The sequence below is a fragment of the Apodemus sylvaticus genome, chromosome 13, assembly GCF_947179515.1.
Source record: "Apodemus sylvaticus chromosome 13, mApoSyl1.1, whole genome shotgun sequence".
Lineage (NCBI taxonomy): Eukaryota > Metazoa > Chordata > Mammalia > Rodentia > Muridae > Apodemus > Apodemus sylvaticus.
In genome coordinates this window covers 66780591-66795954 of record NC_067484.1, presented here as the reverse complement: position 1 = coordinate 66795954, position 15364 = coordinate 66780591, and the positions used below count along the sequence as shown (strand labels likewise).

The window sequence follows — 15364 nt, the reverse complement described above, 5'->3', positions numbered from 1 at the left end:
ACACCTCCTAAGTGGAGCAGTGGACATGTTTGTTGAGTATAGCACCCTGTATGTAACTTCACAATCCTTTTTCCACAGTGTCTTCCATTTACAGCTTCTGATCATTCTTTGGCTATATCATCTAGGTTCTTAGTTCATATTACTGCTATTGAAATACATAGGGATTAGGTTCAAGCTACCCTAAGGATATTGGAATCTGTCTACGTGGGGCAGACCAGCAGTACTGGGGCAGTTAGATTCTCTATCAGATTTAAACCTGGCTGGCAGGACTGCTCTTGGTATTATGATGCCCATAGCTTGTGCCTCTGCCTGGATACTTTTAGCCTTTAGGGTTTGTTTACCCTAGTAACTCCTAGTGGCCTAATTTTGTAGTACCTAATGTTCCGCTGGCCTTATAGACTCCAGCTTGCCCTCTCCAACAAGGAGTAGAAAGGCAATGGGAGAAAGCCAGGAATGAAGATGGTGTTTATGTGAATTCTTTCTCAAGAGAAATTCCAAACCCATAGCAACCATTTTCTAATTAAACTTCACATCAGTTCTATAAATAGATATGGTGAGTATTAGCAATTTATTTCCCAGAGAAACAAAGCCACTTCCCCAATTTGAATCAAAAGGTAGTAGGCTGTAGAGTGACAGAAAGATTTAAATGTTTTATCTTCTACTGCGCTCTTCATACTTGGCTGGTGTGTTACATATGACGTAAGCATAGTGGTGGGGTTTTTTTTTTTTGTGTGTGTGCATCTGGATACATCATTTTGAAATGTGAGACCTTGGTGATGTTCACATAAGATCTGTTTACCACTTCACAAGTGCATAAAGTTCCTTCTTCCCTTGAAATGAAGTTGGCCCTCTAGGGAGCCAGCTGCTCCCATGTTTGTTCCTTCCCTGAGTGTGCGGTTGACCAGCTCCATTTCATCACAGTCATTAGTTGGATGAACTCTGATACAGAAAGCACACTGAAAGGCCTTCTAGAGCCTGCCACACTGGTCCTAAGCACACACGCAAGACAGGCTGTTAAATCCTCAGGAACATCTTCCCTGTGTTAGTAGTGCCAAGGCTTTAGTTCCCTCTTGGTCTTGTCCAGTAACTTAGCTGTGACTCCAATGCAACATTAATTACCCCTTCTCTTCACAGAGCTGGAAAACCAAGAGACTAGAGTCTCTGAGATCCATAGCCTTGTTCATCGGCTCCCGGAGAAGAATCGGCAGATGCTGCAGCTGCTCATGAACCACCTGGCAAAGTAGGTTCCTCCCCGACTGTTGCTCTTTCCTTACCTCAGAGAGTTCTGGCCTCCAAAGGAAGTCAGTGCGTGTCTCTCCCATTGTCACACCAGGTAGGCTGGAGGCCCAGGAGAGAAGTCTGTGCAGTGGTAACTGTAGAGAACACATTTAGTGCCAGGCAGCCTTTGCCAAGGAACCCACAGAGGGCCACAGTGCAGTTCACCAGAGCTTGCAGGGGACTCTCCAATCCATAGTACAGCAGCCATCATTCCTGATTACTGGGCAGTGTTCAGGGTTTAGATATTCTTTTGATGTCTGAGGAAAAGCAATATGTTGTGTAGTGACAGAACTTGGATTTGGACCAGGAGTGCTCTGATTCCAGAGGTGTCTGTTTTTGTTTTTGTTTTTTTTAAGATTTATTTATTTTATATATATGAGTACACTGTAGCTGTCTTCAGACACACCAGAAGAGGACATCAGATCTCATCACAGATGGTTGTGGCCACCTTGTGGTTGCTGGGAATTGAACTCAGGACCTTTGGAAGAGCAGTCAGTAAGTGCTCTTAACCAGAGTCATCTCTCCAGTCCGAAGTGTCTGTTCTTAAACCACCGACAAACCACAGGTTTACCTACTTCTTCAGTTGCCCATTTATCAAGTGTGGATAATAGGCTGTCTTCATCTATAAGGGCATTGATTTTTTTAAACTTACCTTATTAAAGCCTTTGAAGAAGCCTAGAAGACAAAGGAGTTATTTTTGGTAAATGTCCTCTTGCCCTGCGACATCACCAAAGTGTTAAGTAGCCTACTTTTTGCACTAGAAGTTTTAACAGCATTTTGAGTTTTAGTGTTTACTGTTGCCTAACCTGTTTCTGAGTAGTCTTGATGAATTGGTTTGTGTTAGTCATTACATGTATGCTATATTCTGACTTTTCTTAAGTGGAGTATTCTTCATTATAGAAAGATAGTGGTGACGGGCTGTCAATGTGTAGAGTTTACTCAATTCATTAAGTCCCATACTCACTGAACTGATGTACTGCAAATCTGTCCTTAACCAGTGCTTTGCTCGTGCCATTAAACCACACCTTTGGGGTAAGCGGATGCTCATCTGTAGGAGACTTTTATGGTCAGTTCTCCTTCATCTGTTTAGCATTTGATAATACCTTCCATCGTGGGGCACACATACATATACCATAAAGATTCACAAGGCTGTTATAAAGAACCAAGGGTGTTTTGTGCACTGGTGAGAAACATACAGTGGGCAGAGTCAAGGAATTTTCTGTTATTGATCACTGTTTTTTTGTGATGCCATATCTGGACTGCATATTCAGAAATAATTAGGAATCATGGTCCAGCACAGGTGAGTTTGCAGGAGAACGCCCCCAGAATGTCAAAAGAACACCTTGATGTTTGCTCAAAGGAATGGGGGCATGGGCTCAGAAAGCAGGTCCCGAGGCTCTCCAGGGAGCTCGGTGCTGGCTCCGTACAGCCCGGTGCTGACATTTGCTGTCCTAGAAAGCTGGTTTCTGTCGACAGACAGGACTGTGCATACTTCAGGCAGACTTTGAGATTGGAGGTTCCAGGCGCACTCTCTGCTGAGTGTATGAGGGTGCTTGTGACTGGCAGTAGACTCCGAATCTTCAAGTCGCCCTGAAGCCTTCTGGGAGCAGGTGAGAGGAGAAGGGCTGGACACTAGCTGAAGGCTGGTTCTTTTCGTTACGGTGAGATTGGAATGAGTTTAGTTGGAAAAAAAAAAAGAGTTAATGGTGATCCATCAGAACCAAAATTGAAAATTTCCCATTTTTAAATTGCCCCAAGGATTAAGACTCTTTAAAGAAGAAAACAATTAAAGCAATTAAAGCAATAAAACAAATTCTTATTCTATATATTTTGTTTTGTTTTGTTTTTTGAGACAGGGTTTCTCTGTGTAGCCCTGGCTGTCCTGGAACTCACTCTGTAAACCAGGCAGGCTTCAAACTCAGAAATCCACCTGCCTCTGCCTCCCAAGTGCTGGGATTAAAGGTGTGTGCCACCACTGCCCAGCTTCTTATGCTATATTCTTAATACAACTAGAGAAGATGCAAGTTGTGCCTGTGGTGTAGACTTCTTGCCATATTCCCCCCACCTCTGCCTGGGGGTTATTTATTCCATATCTGGAGCCCTTTGTGTTCTGTGGTGATAGTTGCCTTGGCCTTCGGCCATTATCTTGTTCATTTAAGCATCAGGATGTCTCCCGGTCACCCAGCTCCTGCACCTTACAGTGGGTTAGAGCAGCTGAGGGAGCAGCACCGTTGATCCACAGAGCTTGCTTTCAGATGTAAACTGCCCCTGAGTTTTCCTTGGTGCTTAGTTCTCAGACCACACTTGAACTGTGCTCTGCTTACACTGCTGTCCTTATTTTAGAGCCCAGCTGTAAGGGAAACTGGACTTGGGGCAGGAGCTTTGTTTAATTCCAGAGTTCTCAGGTTCAGACTTAGCCGAGGACTGGCCTGGGCTATTGTTCCCTCGCCAGTGGCTTAATGGTCAGCTTCCTTCCTAAGTTTTGGTTTCAAGGCTGACTGCTGGAAAACCCAGTGTTTACTTCTCCTCTTACCTACTCTGTGCCTGTAGATCTCAGCCTCTGGTTCAGAGTCAGACAATATGTCTTGTAGCTGTTTGCTTTTACAATTTATTAAGTTTTATATTTATATAAAACTTCTAGGAATTTTATATTAAGTCTCAAGGAAAAAATACATTTGGGGGATTGGCAGAGGCTTTTAAGGAAAAGGTAAAACTCTTGACCTCTAAAGCAAAATGATTACTAAGATGTATCCGAGTCAGGGAGAGGTTGGGTCTGTTCCAGACCTCAGGGGAAACATCAGAATTACAGGCAGCCATGGGCATGTTTGTGTTGCTCCAGCTTAAATCTACTATGATAATTAGATGTTTTCTATCTGTGCCTTGGGATCCAGTGTGCAGTCTGGAGTTACTTGCCTGCATGTGTGCGTGGAATCACAGCAGATGCTTGTTCACGCCGGCATTTCTGGGCCACACTGAGACCCTTCCAGGTGCTGCTGCATTTCTGGGTTGTTTTCCAGATAGATAAGACACAAACAGACCTTTGGGACCCACTGCTCTGCAAGAGAGGCAGTGCATAAAGAGTTCTGAGGAAAGGGAGATGGTATTAAAAAGGAATATGAGTTGGAATTTTGTAATGTATTGATGGTGGAAGAAGCAAATTGACTCTTCAAATACAAAAGATACTATTGTTATCATTAAGTTGGTCTTTTAAAAATCTTGTTTTGATTCCTTCAAATTTGGCATTAAATTGATCTCTAAGCATACACATTTATTTTAAAATAATACACAATACATTTTCATTATGAAGGAAGTCAGGTCTACCTAGCTTTGGATCTCTGTAATTCTGCTTCCTTAAGTCTAAGTTTAATGTTTTGTGTGTGTGTGTGTGTGTGTGTGTGTGAGAGAGAGAGAGAGAGAGAGAGAGAGAGAGAGAGAGAGAGAGAGAGAGATTTTCTGTGTCTTCACCAGGTAGGCATGGAGGGAGGTATGGCTCAAAACAGAAACAAGAAAGAAAACTTCTGATCTTTTAATGTTATAATTGTGGAATAAAAAAACAGTGGATGAGTAATAAGGACAGACTTCACGGTAGTTTCCTAATGTTTACATATTTGATGACTCCAAGTATGTTGGCTATTCCCACACGTATCATTCACAGTGGCTCATCCTTAACTTTATTATAGTGTCTGTGCTTTGTAGGAGGATTTCAAAGCACTCCCTATATATCAGGGGTCACTCTTAAAAATACCCTTTCCGAGCTGGTTTTCCCAAAAAATCTTCTTAAGAAATAAATCTTGCTCTTTCATTTTTTTGATACACTTACCCAGTATGGCTAGGCCCACAGATCTTGTCACAAGAAGACCTTGTATTGGTTAGGATGTTTTGAGCTTCAATTAAGAGAACGCCTAATTCAGAATGGCTTAATAAAGGGATCTGTTATGTCCTTACAAAGACTCCATCCTGAGTGATGGTTAATTTGTGGCTTCTGAAGGATCCAGGTTATTTCTGGCTCAACCATCCTCCTCTTGAGGTCATGAGATGTTATATTGTATCCTTGCACACCAGTGCTTGGAAAAGGCAGAAGAAACTGTTTCTTCTTGAGTCTCTTTAGGAGTTCCAAAGACGTTCCCCAAGATGTTCTCCACAGACTTGCCATTACATTCCCCGGACCCCTTGGTCCAAAGCGAGAGGGGAATGCATCATCAAGAGTTTACATATTTGATTACAACAGACAGGATTTACCTGAGCTGCCGAGGGAAGCACAGTCTCTAGGATGCAAACAGAATAGGAGTCTTCTGTTGGGAGCCACATGTAGGCAGCTCATAGTGTTGGCTCCAGGAGCCTTAGTGAAATAACAGTGAGCAGATGTCAGGTTCACTAGAGAACTTCCTGTGGTGTGATGACTCATCTGGACACATGGGACCAAATGGCCAATTTCTGTGGTTTTGGTTCATGTGTACCAAATTATGAGATTTGGAGGTAAAAGAAGGCAAATACAACTCTGTGCCTATGCCCCTCCCCCAGTTCCTGGTTATTTTCATCCCTCTATTATCTGATGCTTATTTTTTTATCATCTGTCATGTTGTAACTTTCTAAAAGGACAACAGTCTAACAATTATAGGGATCACGGAAGAAAAATGTGGGGCAAATGCTTGGCCTGGAAGTAAGAAAGACTTTCTTTTTGGCAGACGTTTCTAAGGATCTGGTGGCTTTGACTTTTTACCCTCAATCCCATGACTGAAGCCTGAGTACTTGTATCCTTCAAATGAAGAAGGAAACATCCAAGTTTCTTTTAGGATCTAGAAGCAGTAGGTTGAGTTCACGTAGAAATGTTGTCGTTATAAGCCAAGGTAGGCCTTGGCTCCAAAAAGGGAAGCACTTAATGGTTAAATGGCATTCCATGCTATTCTTCAAGGGTCAGAAATAAAGGAGGGGAGTACTATTACACACACTGGCACATAACCTCCCATATAACTCTCCCATGCTCTTTCCATCCCAGGCTTCAGAGATAAACTTCAGAATGAGCTGTTAGCTGCATGAGAAACACTCCAAAACAAACAGCTGTGAGAATTTACACTCACATTCACTGCACTATTTCTGATACAGTTGCTGTCAGAGATGATGGTCCTGTGGTTTCTCAGGCTGCGGTCCATCAGCCATGTCCTCCATCCCCCAAACCTGTGTTCTCCCCAGTAGCCGTGGGACACTCTCCTGCTGCCATTATGGAATTGCACGGCTGCTGGTGTTGGCTTGATACCCATGGAGCCATATTATGGCTGCTAGTCCCAATCTGGCCTCACACTTGCCATCCTCCTGCCTCAGCCTCAAACATGCTAGCATTATAAGCATGCATCACCTGGCCCAGCTAGTTCATATTGAACCACTTTATTTTTTTTATTTAATTATTTATTTTTATTCGATGTATTCTTTATTTACATTTCAAATGATTTCCCCTTTTCTGGGTCCCCACTCCTCACAAGTCCCATAAGCCCTCTTCCCTCCCCCTGTTCCTCCATCTATTCCTTCCCACTTCCCTGTTCTGGAATTCCCCTATAATGTTGCACTGAGTCTTTCCAGAACCAGGGGCCATTCTTCCATTCATTTTGGACATCATTTAATATGTGGATTATGTTTTGGATATCACAAGTTTCTAGGCTAATATCCACTTATCAGTGAGTGCATACCATGATTGATCTTTTGAGACTGGGTTACCTCACTTAGTATGATGTTCTCCAGATCCATCCATTTGTCTAAGAATTTCATGAATTCATTGTTTCTAATGGCTGAATAGTACTCCATTGTGTACATATACCACATTTTTTGTATCCATTCCTCTGTTGAGGGATATCTGGGTTCTTTCCAGCTTCTGGCTACTACAAATAAGGCTGCTATGAACATAATGGAGCATGTGTCCTTATTGCATGCCTGGGAATCCTCTGGGTATATTCCCAGGAGTGGTATAGCAGGGTCCTCTGGAAGTGTCATGCTCAGTTTTCTGAGGAACCTCCAGACTGATTTCCAAAGTGGTTGCACCATCTTACAATCCCACCAGCAGTGGAGGAGTGTTCCTCTTTCTCCACATCCTCGGTAGCACCTGCTGTCTCCTGAGTTTTTGACCTTAGCCATTCTGACTGGTGTGAGGTGAAATCTCAGGGTTGTTTTGATTTGCATTTCCCTGATGGTTAATGATGTTGAACATTTTTTAAGGTGTTTCTCAGCCCTCCGAAGTTCTTCATGTGAAAATTCTTTGTTTAGCTCCATACCCCACTTTTTAATGGGGTTATTTGGTTTTCTGGGTTCTACCTTCTTGAGTTCTTTGTATATATTAGATATTAGCCCTCTGTCAGATTTAGGGTTGGTGAAGATCCTTTCCCAGTCTGTTGGTTGACGTTTTGTCCTTTTGACAGTGTCCTTTGCCTTACAGAAACTTTGTAGTTTTATGAGGTCCCATTTGTCAATTCTTGATCTTAGAGCATAAGCTATTGGTGTTCTATTCAGGAACTTTTCTCCTGTGCCCATGTCCTCCAGGGTCTTCCCCAGTATCTTTTCTATTAGTTTCAGTGTGTCAGGTTTTATGTGGAGGTCCTTGATCCATTTGGAGTTGAGCTTAGTACAAGAAGATAAGAATGGATCGATTCACATTCTTCTGCACGCTGACCTCCAGTTGAACCAGCACCATTTGTTGAAAAGACTATCTTTTTGCCACTGGATGCTTTCAGCTCCTTTGTCGAAGATCAAGTGACCATAGGCGTATGGGTTCATTTCTGGGTCTTCAATCCTATTCCATTGATCCGCTTGCCTGACATTGTACCAATACCATGCAGTTTTTATCACTATTGCTCTGTAGTAAAGTTTGAGGTCTGGGATACTGAATCCCCCTGAAGTTCTTTTACTGTTGAGAATAGTTTTAGCTATCCTGGGTTTTTTGTTATTCTAGATGAATTTGAGAATTGCTCTTTCTAGCTCTATGAAGAACTGGGTTGGGATTTTGATGGGGATTGCATTGAATCTGTAGATTGCCTTTGGCAAAATGGCCATTTTAACTATATTAATCCTGCCAATCCATGAGCATGGAAGGTTTTTCCATTTTCTGAGATCTTCTTCGATTTCCTTCTTCAGAGATCTGAAGTTCTTGTCATATAGGTCTTTCACTTGTTTGTTTAGTCACCCCAAGATAAATGCTATCCACTACATAAACAAATTCAAAGAAAAAAACCACATGATCAGTTCATTAGATGCAGAAAAAGCATTTGACAAAATTCAGCATTCTTTCATGCTAAAAGTCTTGGAAAGGACAGGAATTCAAGGCTCATATCTAAACATAGTAAAAGCAATATACAGCAAACCGGTAGCCAACATCAAACTAAATGGAGAGAAACTTGAAGCAATCCCACTAAAATCAGGGACTAGACAAGGCTGCCCCCTCTCTCCATATCTTTTTTATATAGTTCTTGAAGTCCTAGCTAGAGCAATTAGACAACATAAGGAGGTCAAAGGGATACAAATTGGAAAGGAAGAAGTCAAACTATCACTATTTGCAGATGATATGATAGTATACTTAAGTGACCCAAAAAAACTGTACTAGAGAACTCCTACAGCTGCTAAACAACTTCAGCAAAGTGGCTGGCTACAAAATCAACTCAAGCAAATCAGTAGCCTTTATATACTCAAAGGATAAGCAGACTGAGAAAGAAATTAGGGAAATGACACTTCATTTTTAAATCCACATAATTCTTTTCTATTTTCACCACTAACTCCCCAAACTGACTGTCTTTCCCAGGCTTATTGCAAAGCCCCTTCCCTGGTTGTATTGGCTGGTTCCCCTCTAGTCTACAGCGCACAGCCCCTGCAGGCAGAGAACTCACAACACATTCTGTTCAAACATACGATTCATCTGCATAAAAACCAAAATGATAAAAACGCCCAAAGCAGTTTCTCCATTGCCATTATAATAAAGCCCTCCATTTAGTCTTCAGCCCCTCTGGACTCTGCCACCCTGTCTGTGTCTCTTCTGATCACCCTTGCCTCTTTATTATGGGCTGCATCGTAGACGGCACTATATGGCTGAAGTATGAGTAGTCTGTTGGTCATGTCTCCAACATCTTCTCTGCTCCATCTTTTCCCTTTGGCAGTCATTTTCCTCTTCTCTGGAATGGCCGCTCTATATCCTCTGTCTGCCCTAAGCTACCTCATTCATCTGTGGCACAGATCTCAGGCTTCAGGCTACAAGATTCCTTCCTGCTTCAAGCACCTCTCACTGTCCTGAGCTCCTGTTATCTTCTCTGTTTCCCTTTTTATGTGTTTTGCTTTCTGCTCATGACACAGTTTGCTGAACATCTCTCTCATTTCTATTAGAAGCTTCCTGGGGATGTGCAGTCCAACTCCCTTGTCATTCTTTCTTACCCTTATGTTGCAAACCAGCCTCTAGCTGGAGCAACCCACAAGTGTTGTATCCTGTGGTACATTGCTGGTTTAAAAGTTCGAACAGGTTTTAGACGCTTTGAACGGGGGTAGTTTTATTTGAGAAATTCCAGCCACTTTGTAAGCAGTTGGCTAGAGCTGAGGAGAAGCCACACTATCTACCAGGATGTGTGTCTTCAGTTTCCCATGGTCCTCCACAACCCCATTGTCTCTTGTGCCTGGCCCAGTTCTTATCCCTATCACTGCCTGGTCATGATGCGGGTGTTAGGGTTTACTACCAGCCTGCTTATCTCCAAGCACAGAGTTTGGGGATGGGCTAGGAGAATTGCTACCCTGACGGCCTCTTTTATTCTTCCCTCAGAATGCCCTGCTATTTATGATAGGTCAGAGGTCCCTACAAGAACCAAGTGATACTGTTTTGTTGGTCTGTTTTGTTTGACATAAGACTAATGATTCTCAAAAGACCCTTTCAGCTATTTTTAGTAGAGCTAAAGAAAAACCTGTTTAAAGGGTCACAACAGAGAGGACAGCCACATATTTTAAGGCAGACAGACTGCTGTCACTTTAAATCAATAGAGATGCAGAAGTAATCATAGGTCCTTATTTAGCCCCCTTGCCAAACTGGCAACCTAAGAGTTTCATGATCTATGGCCTTCAGGATTAGGGTAAAATAAAGATACAAGTTAAGTCTCTGTCTGTCTGTCTGTCTTTCTATCTATCTAGTCTGAAAAATAAAAATCAGCAAACTTTTCTGAATTCACCTTCCTCATTGGTCTTCTACTCACATTTAGATTGGTTTTTTTCAGTGACTTTCTTGTTTTATAGTTTATCTTTTCTTAATTCAAGGAGGCAGCCTTGGAGTTCCCTCTCATATTTTGGAAAGGGTCCCCTCTCTTTTTCCTTTTGGTTTCTGCCACTGTTTTCTGCTGGTAGTCTTGTAAAAGCAAGAATAGCAGCAACCCGCCATCTTAGTTCCTTCTTTGCCAGGTCTAGCAGATCCTGGAGTTCTGCTCTGGCCCTGGGATGCACGCTCTGCATTGCATGCCGAGGGTTTCTGAGCTTCGTTTGCTTGTTGGCTTAGCTAGGATTGTCTCCTCAGCCTGGGCTCAAGCTCCCTGAGTATCTAAAAATGATCTTGAACTCTTTGGGGGAGCAGGGAGGGCACATTGAGACAGTGTCTTACAGAACCCAGTCTAGCCTCAAACGTTATTTGCAGCCAGAGATGACCTTGAACTCCCAGTCCTAAGGATCCCACCTCCTGGGTGCAGAGATTATTGGTGTGTGTCATTATGTTGGGTTTACTGGTGATCAAAACCAGGACTTTGTGAGTGGTAAGCAAGCAAGCTATCAACTGAGCTGCATCCCTACTACATAGAATACTTTTTTTCTTTTACACTGAGTGGTTTCTCACCAATTCTTGAAGTAGTTGTGGTTCACATGTGGTAAGGCAGACTTGTAGGCAATTGAAGCTCATCTGTGGGCACTGAGGGCACAGGGATTAAGAGAACATCCTGGAGCCAGACTGCCTGATTCAGATTTGTTCTCTCCTATGACCTGGCAGGAATCAATGGCTACCCCCAGCCTCTGTGTGTGTGAATGAATATATGGTGGAGCTAGGGATGGGATCTAGGGCTTCATATATGCTAGGCAAGTATTTAAATCAGTAAGCTATTTCCCTAGTTCCATATGGCCTTTAATTGTACCATAAACATTTAAGCTAGAATGTCTTCTAACTCATGTTGTACAGCTGTAGCCTCATAACTTATAGCCTCCTGGTCATAGTCCCAGACCTTCATAAACTAACAGCCAACACAGAGAAGCACAAACTAAAATGTTGTCAGCATATGCACAGCACCGAAACCAGGTTAAAGCACTTCAGTGGGAAAAGCCCACAGGCAATGGGAGGTGGTACATGGGTGGGGGGAGCGAGCCCCAGGTGCAGTCAGTATGCAGCCTCATTTTAAAAGGTCTGAGAGCTTGGACAGACGTTGGCTGTAGAACCTGTATGCTCAACTCCTACTGTCTCTATTCTGCTGGAGAACCTTCTAGTAAATTAGTTTTTTCTTAATGGAAAAACCAAAGTAAGATGATAATAGTACCTGCTGTCCTGGAGTTGGGAGAGCTAAATGAAATGCACATAAAGCTCTTAGAAGGGACATATGGGACATCTGCTGCAGGTGTCAGCTCCTGCTGTCTGAGAAGTGAGGGGACAGTTACAGAAGCCATTAAACCCAAGCCAGTTGGGTTACTGTTTTCGACTGGACGGAGCTTTCTTCACAGTTACATTGTAAGGGAAGACTTTAGGAGTTGATGGTGAAAACAGCACACATAGCTCCTTCCACCTGAGGCTTCCTTCTGTGTGTGTGTGTGTGTGTGTGTGTGTGTGTGTGTGTGTATACACTCTGCTCTGCTTCTTTTCAATTGCTTCCTGGTGCAATACTGGGCCAGAGGGCTGAGCCTTGCACTCTTCCCAGCGAAAGAGGAGCTAGCCCAGTGGCAGCTGGGGGAGAAAGCTGTTATATCTGGTTTCAGGTCCCACCTTGCACCAGACCTCACACTTCTCTGTGAAGATTCAGGGCCTCCAGGGTTCAGTGCCAGGGAGCCCAGCACCTGTTCATCAGCGCTGGCTGAGAAGAGCTGATTTCCATGATGGCTCTCGCTCGCTCCACCTCCCGCCTCGCGCTTCTTGGTGTCACAAGACTGATTTCATCTCAGAAGCAGCTGTGTTTACTGCAGTTTAATAATTCTTAATTTCCTGAAGGGGGACACATTATGTCACGAAGACTCGTCTTAGTCAGCATGATCTGGAAATTTCCACCCTTCTCTGTGTCCACGTTTGTGGGGGACTGACTTTCTTTCTGCGTGAGTCAATGTCACTGCCCTGTCAGATATAATCCTGTATTCATCATTGCTGTCGGGTGTACAGTGCATCCTCTCTGCTGCCCAGCCTGCCACCAAGCACAGTCTTTTTAAGTCACTGAAATTTCCATGTATTTGCAAGGAAGACTGTGCGTGCATCCACACAGCCTTTCTCCCTTAGTAGATATGTTGAGAATGCTAAGATATTGTTAGCTGCCCTGTGAGCCCTCTCTGCTCTGTACAGGACATTTTTCTTTGAGCAGCACAACATCCCGATCTTGTGTATTCAGTCCTGGAATATAAATATCAGCCTCTTTTTCCTCATCCTACTCAATGGGTGCGAAAGGAACCCAAAATAATTGGTCTTGCCATTATACTGCAAGGTCTTCCTTTATCCTTGATGGCACACACAATTGGGCCCGATTTTGTTAACGTCAGGCTCAGTGAGAAAATAGAACATCCTAGGCGTCAACATAGAGGTATCATGTTAGTTGGTTTATTTGTTTTTGGTTGTAGGCAAGAAAAGTTTGCTTTGGGCAATTTAAACTGTGTAAAAGAAGGAAGGGCATTGGGAGGTTTCTGGGGCAGCAACAGAATTGGAGCAGAGTTGAAGCATCAGGTATTGCACAGCACTCTCGTGGTTCCTCGGACTAGCTGGCAGCACTCTCTCCTCAGCCACTGCCTCTTCTCTTCAGAGGATTATCTCGGATTTTACTTCTTATTTGTCAGAAGAAGTAGATTCATTCAGAACTTCCCCAGGTTCCTGCCCCAGATGAGCACCTATGCCTATGTTTGTGCCAGTCACCCCGTGTTCCTACCTAAAGGCTGTCTGTCACTCTCCCGGTGCGGCTGAAGAGCCAGGACTTGGGACTGCATTCACTCAGACTTGGCTCTAGGATTCTCTTCCTCCTGACATGCATGCATGAGATTTCCCCAGTTCTTCAAAAACTAAGAAAACAAGAACTTAACATTACCTCCCCGGCTCAGAGCCCCCGGAGGCAGGGTCCCACCTCTCTGTGCTCTGTGAGCTCCTCAAGTCTCGTCTTTGCTCACTGCTCACAGATCCCATCTTGCTGTTCATTCCTCTTGAACCTCTGCAGGCTTCCCTACCCAGGACTCCAGGGAAGCACCGTGTAAAGTGTTGCCATGACTCTGTAGCTGAGTTGTGTAGCTTTAGACTTAATTCTCGTACTCTCTCTGCCCTGAAAGGCTCTCCCCACTCCAAGGAAGCCTCAAGAACATCCGTCTCCTGCTTTTCTCAGCTGCAGTTTCTTAGTCTTGATTGCTGTGTCTGGGACATAGCCCTTCAGCTCCCCCCCCCCTTGCTTCTGTCCCCATCTCTAAATGACTTCCTCAGTTGGTCAGAGAATTGCATCCTTCTCTCCCAGCATCCCCCACCCACCTGCTTTAGTTATTTTTCACCCACAGCATGTGTCGCCATCAAATATGCTCTGTATGTGACCTACTTGGTGATTTATTATTGCCACCTTCTCCTGAACTATGTGCTTTGTGAGTTGACATGTCGGTCTGCTCGGTATCCTTGGCGTCTAAACAATGCTTTGCCCATAAAATTAGGTACTCGGTGATCATTTGTTGAATAAATAACGAAAGAAAGAGTAAAAAGTATCCAGGGGAAGTATCAGGCTCACCTGTTGGAGAGCTGACTTTGCAATGTCTCATCTCCAACTACCTTTCTTCTCTGTGTTCTCTGGGATTTGCCAACCCATTGGAAACTGTGTAGACCAGGATGGCGAATAACTAAGATAATCTCTGATGGAGACAGAGTTAAATGGAGGAAGACTTGGCCTTCTGCTTCACTTGTATTAGACTGTCTTAGCATTTGCTGAGGCCAAGGCACATTGCGAAGTATTTATGTCTTTTTGATGGTAATGGAGGAAAGCTTGTCCTGACTGCTTCTTTTCAAATTCATTTTATCCACGGTTTTGAGATCATTTACCAACCCTTCAGTTTCTTCAGCAAGAAAATTAGAATGGGAAGGCAGGTACTTGGCCCTTATGAAGGCTCAATAGATGCCCCAGGGTACGGGAATCAAGGGTGGGGAGGTGGGAGTGGGTGGGAAGGTAGAAGAACACCCTCATAGAAGCAGAGGGAGGGTGGATAGGGGGTTTCTGGGAGGGGGAAAACTGGGAAAGGGGATGACATTTGAAATGTAAACAAAGAAAATATCCAATTAAAAAGAAAAGAAACTCAAAAAAATGTATTCTTCTCTCTCCCTTCCTCCCTCCCTTCCTCCCTCCCTTCCTCCCTCCCTCCCTCCTTCCCTCCCTCCCCGTCTTTCTCTCTCTCTCTCTCTCTCTCTCTCTCTCTCTCTCTCTCTCTCTCTCTCTCCACACACACACACACACACACTACAGTCAAGGAGTGCAGTGTACAAGGTAGCCATGGCATTCTAACGTGGGTTTTCTTCTCTTGGTTTCCTTATTTTGGAAATTTTTATATAATGACCATGTGTGCTATTTAAACAGTTGTAATTATTTTTAATGAGAGGAACAGACTCTGACTCTGACCCCTTTTAACTTGGGAGATATCCATAGCTTCGTGCAGTGGGACTGGGTGAGACAGGGACAGGATAGTCAATCTCTGGTTGTCCTCAGACAGAATCCCTTTGTCTGCCTTGTCCCCTGTCCTTTGTCTGTACCTCAGCCAGGGAGTGGGCCGAGAGCAAAGCAGTGCTAGAAATGGGAAAACCTTGTAACTTAGGAAGACTTGCCCTTTGTTTGTCTGCTTGACTTATCTCAATTAGTGTTACCACGACTCTTAATGATGCCAGCTTAATTTTCTGACTTCT

General features: G+C 43.7%; 1 protein-coding gene across 2 annotated transcripts in view; it reads left to right on the top strand.

Annotated features, from left to right (window-relative positions):
- Window positions 1-15364, top strand: part of Arhgap26 (Rho GTPase activating protein 26) — a 390006-nt gene that overhangs the window by 253099 nt on the left and 121543 nt on the right. For both annotated transcript variants that reach the window (XM_052155156.1, XM_052155157.1), the window contains exon 17: window positions 1135-1240. In XM_052155156.1, the coding sequence (XP_052011116.1) occupies window positions 1135-1240 (106 nt within the window). The remainder of the gene's footprint in view (window positions 1-1134; window positions 1241-15364) is intronic.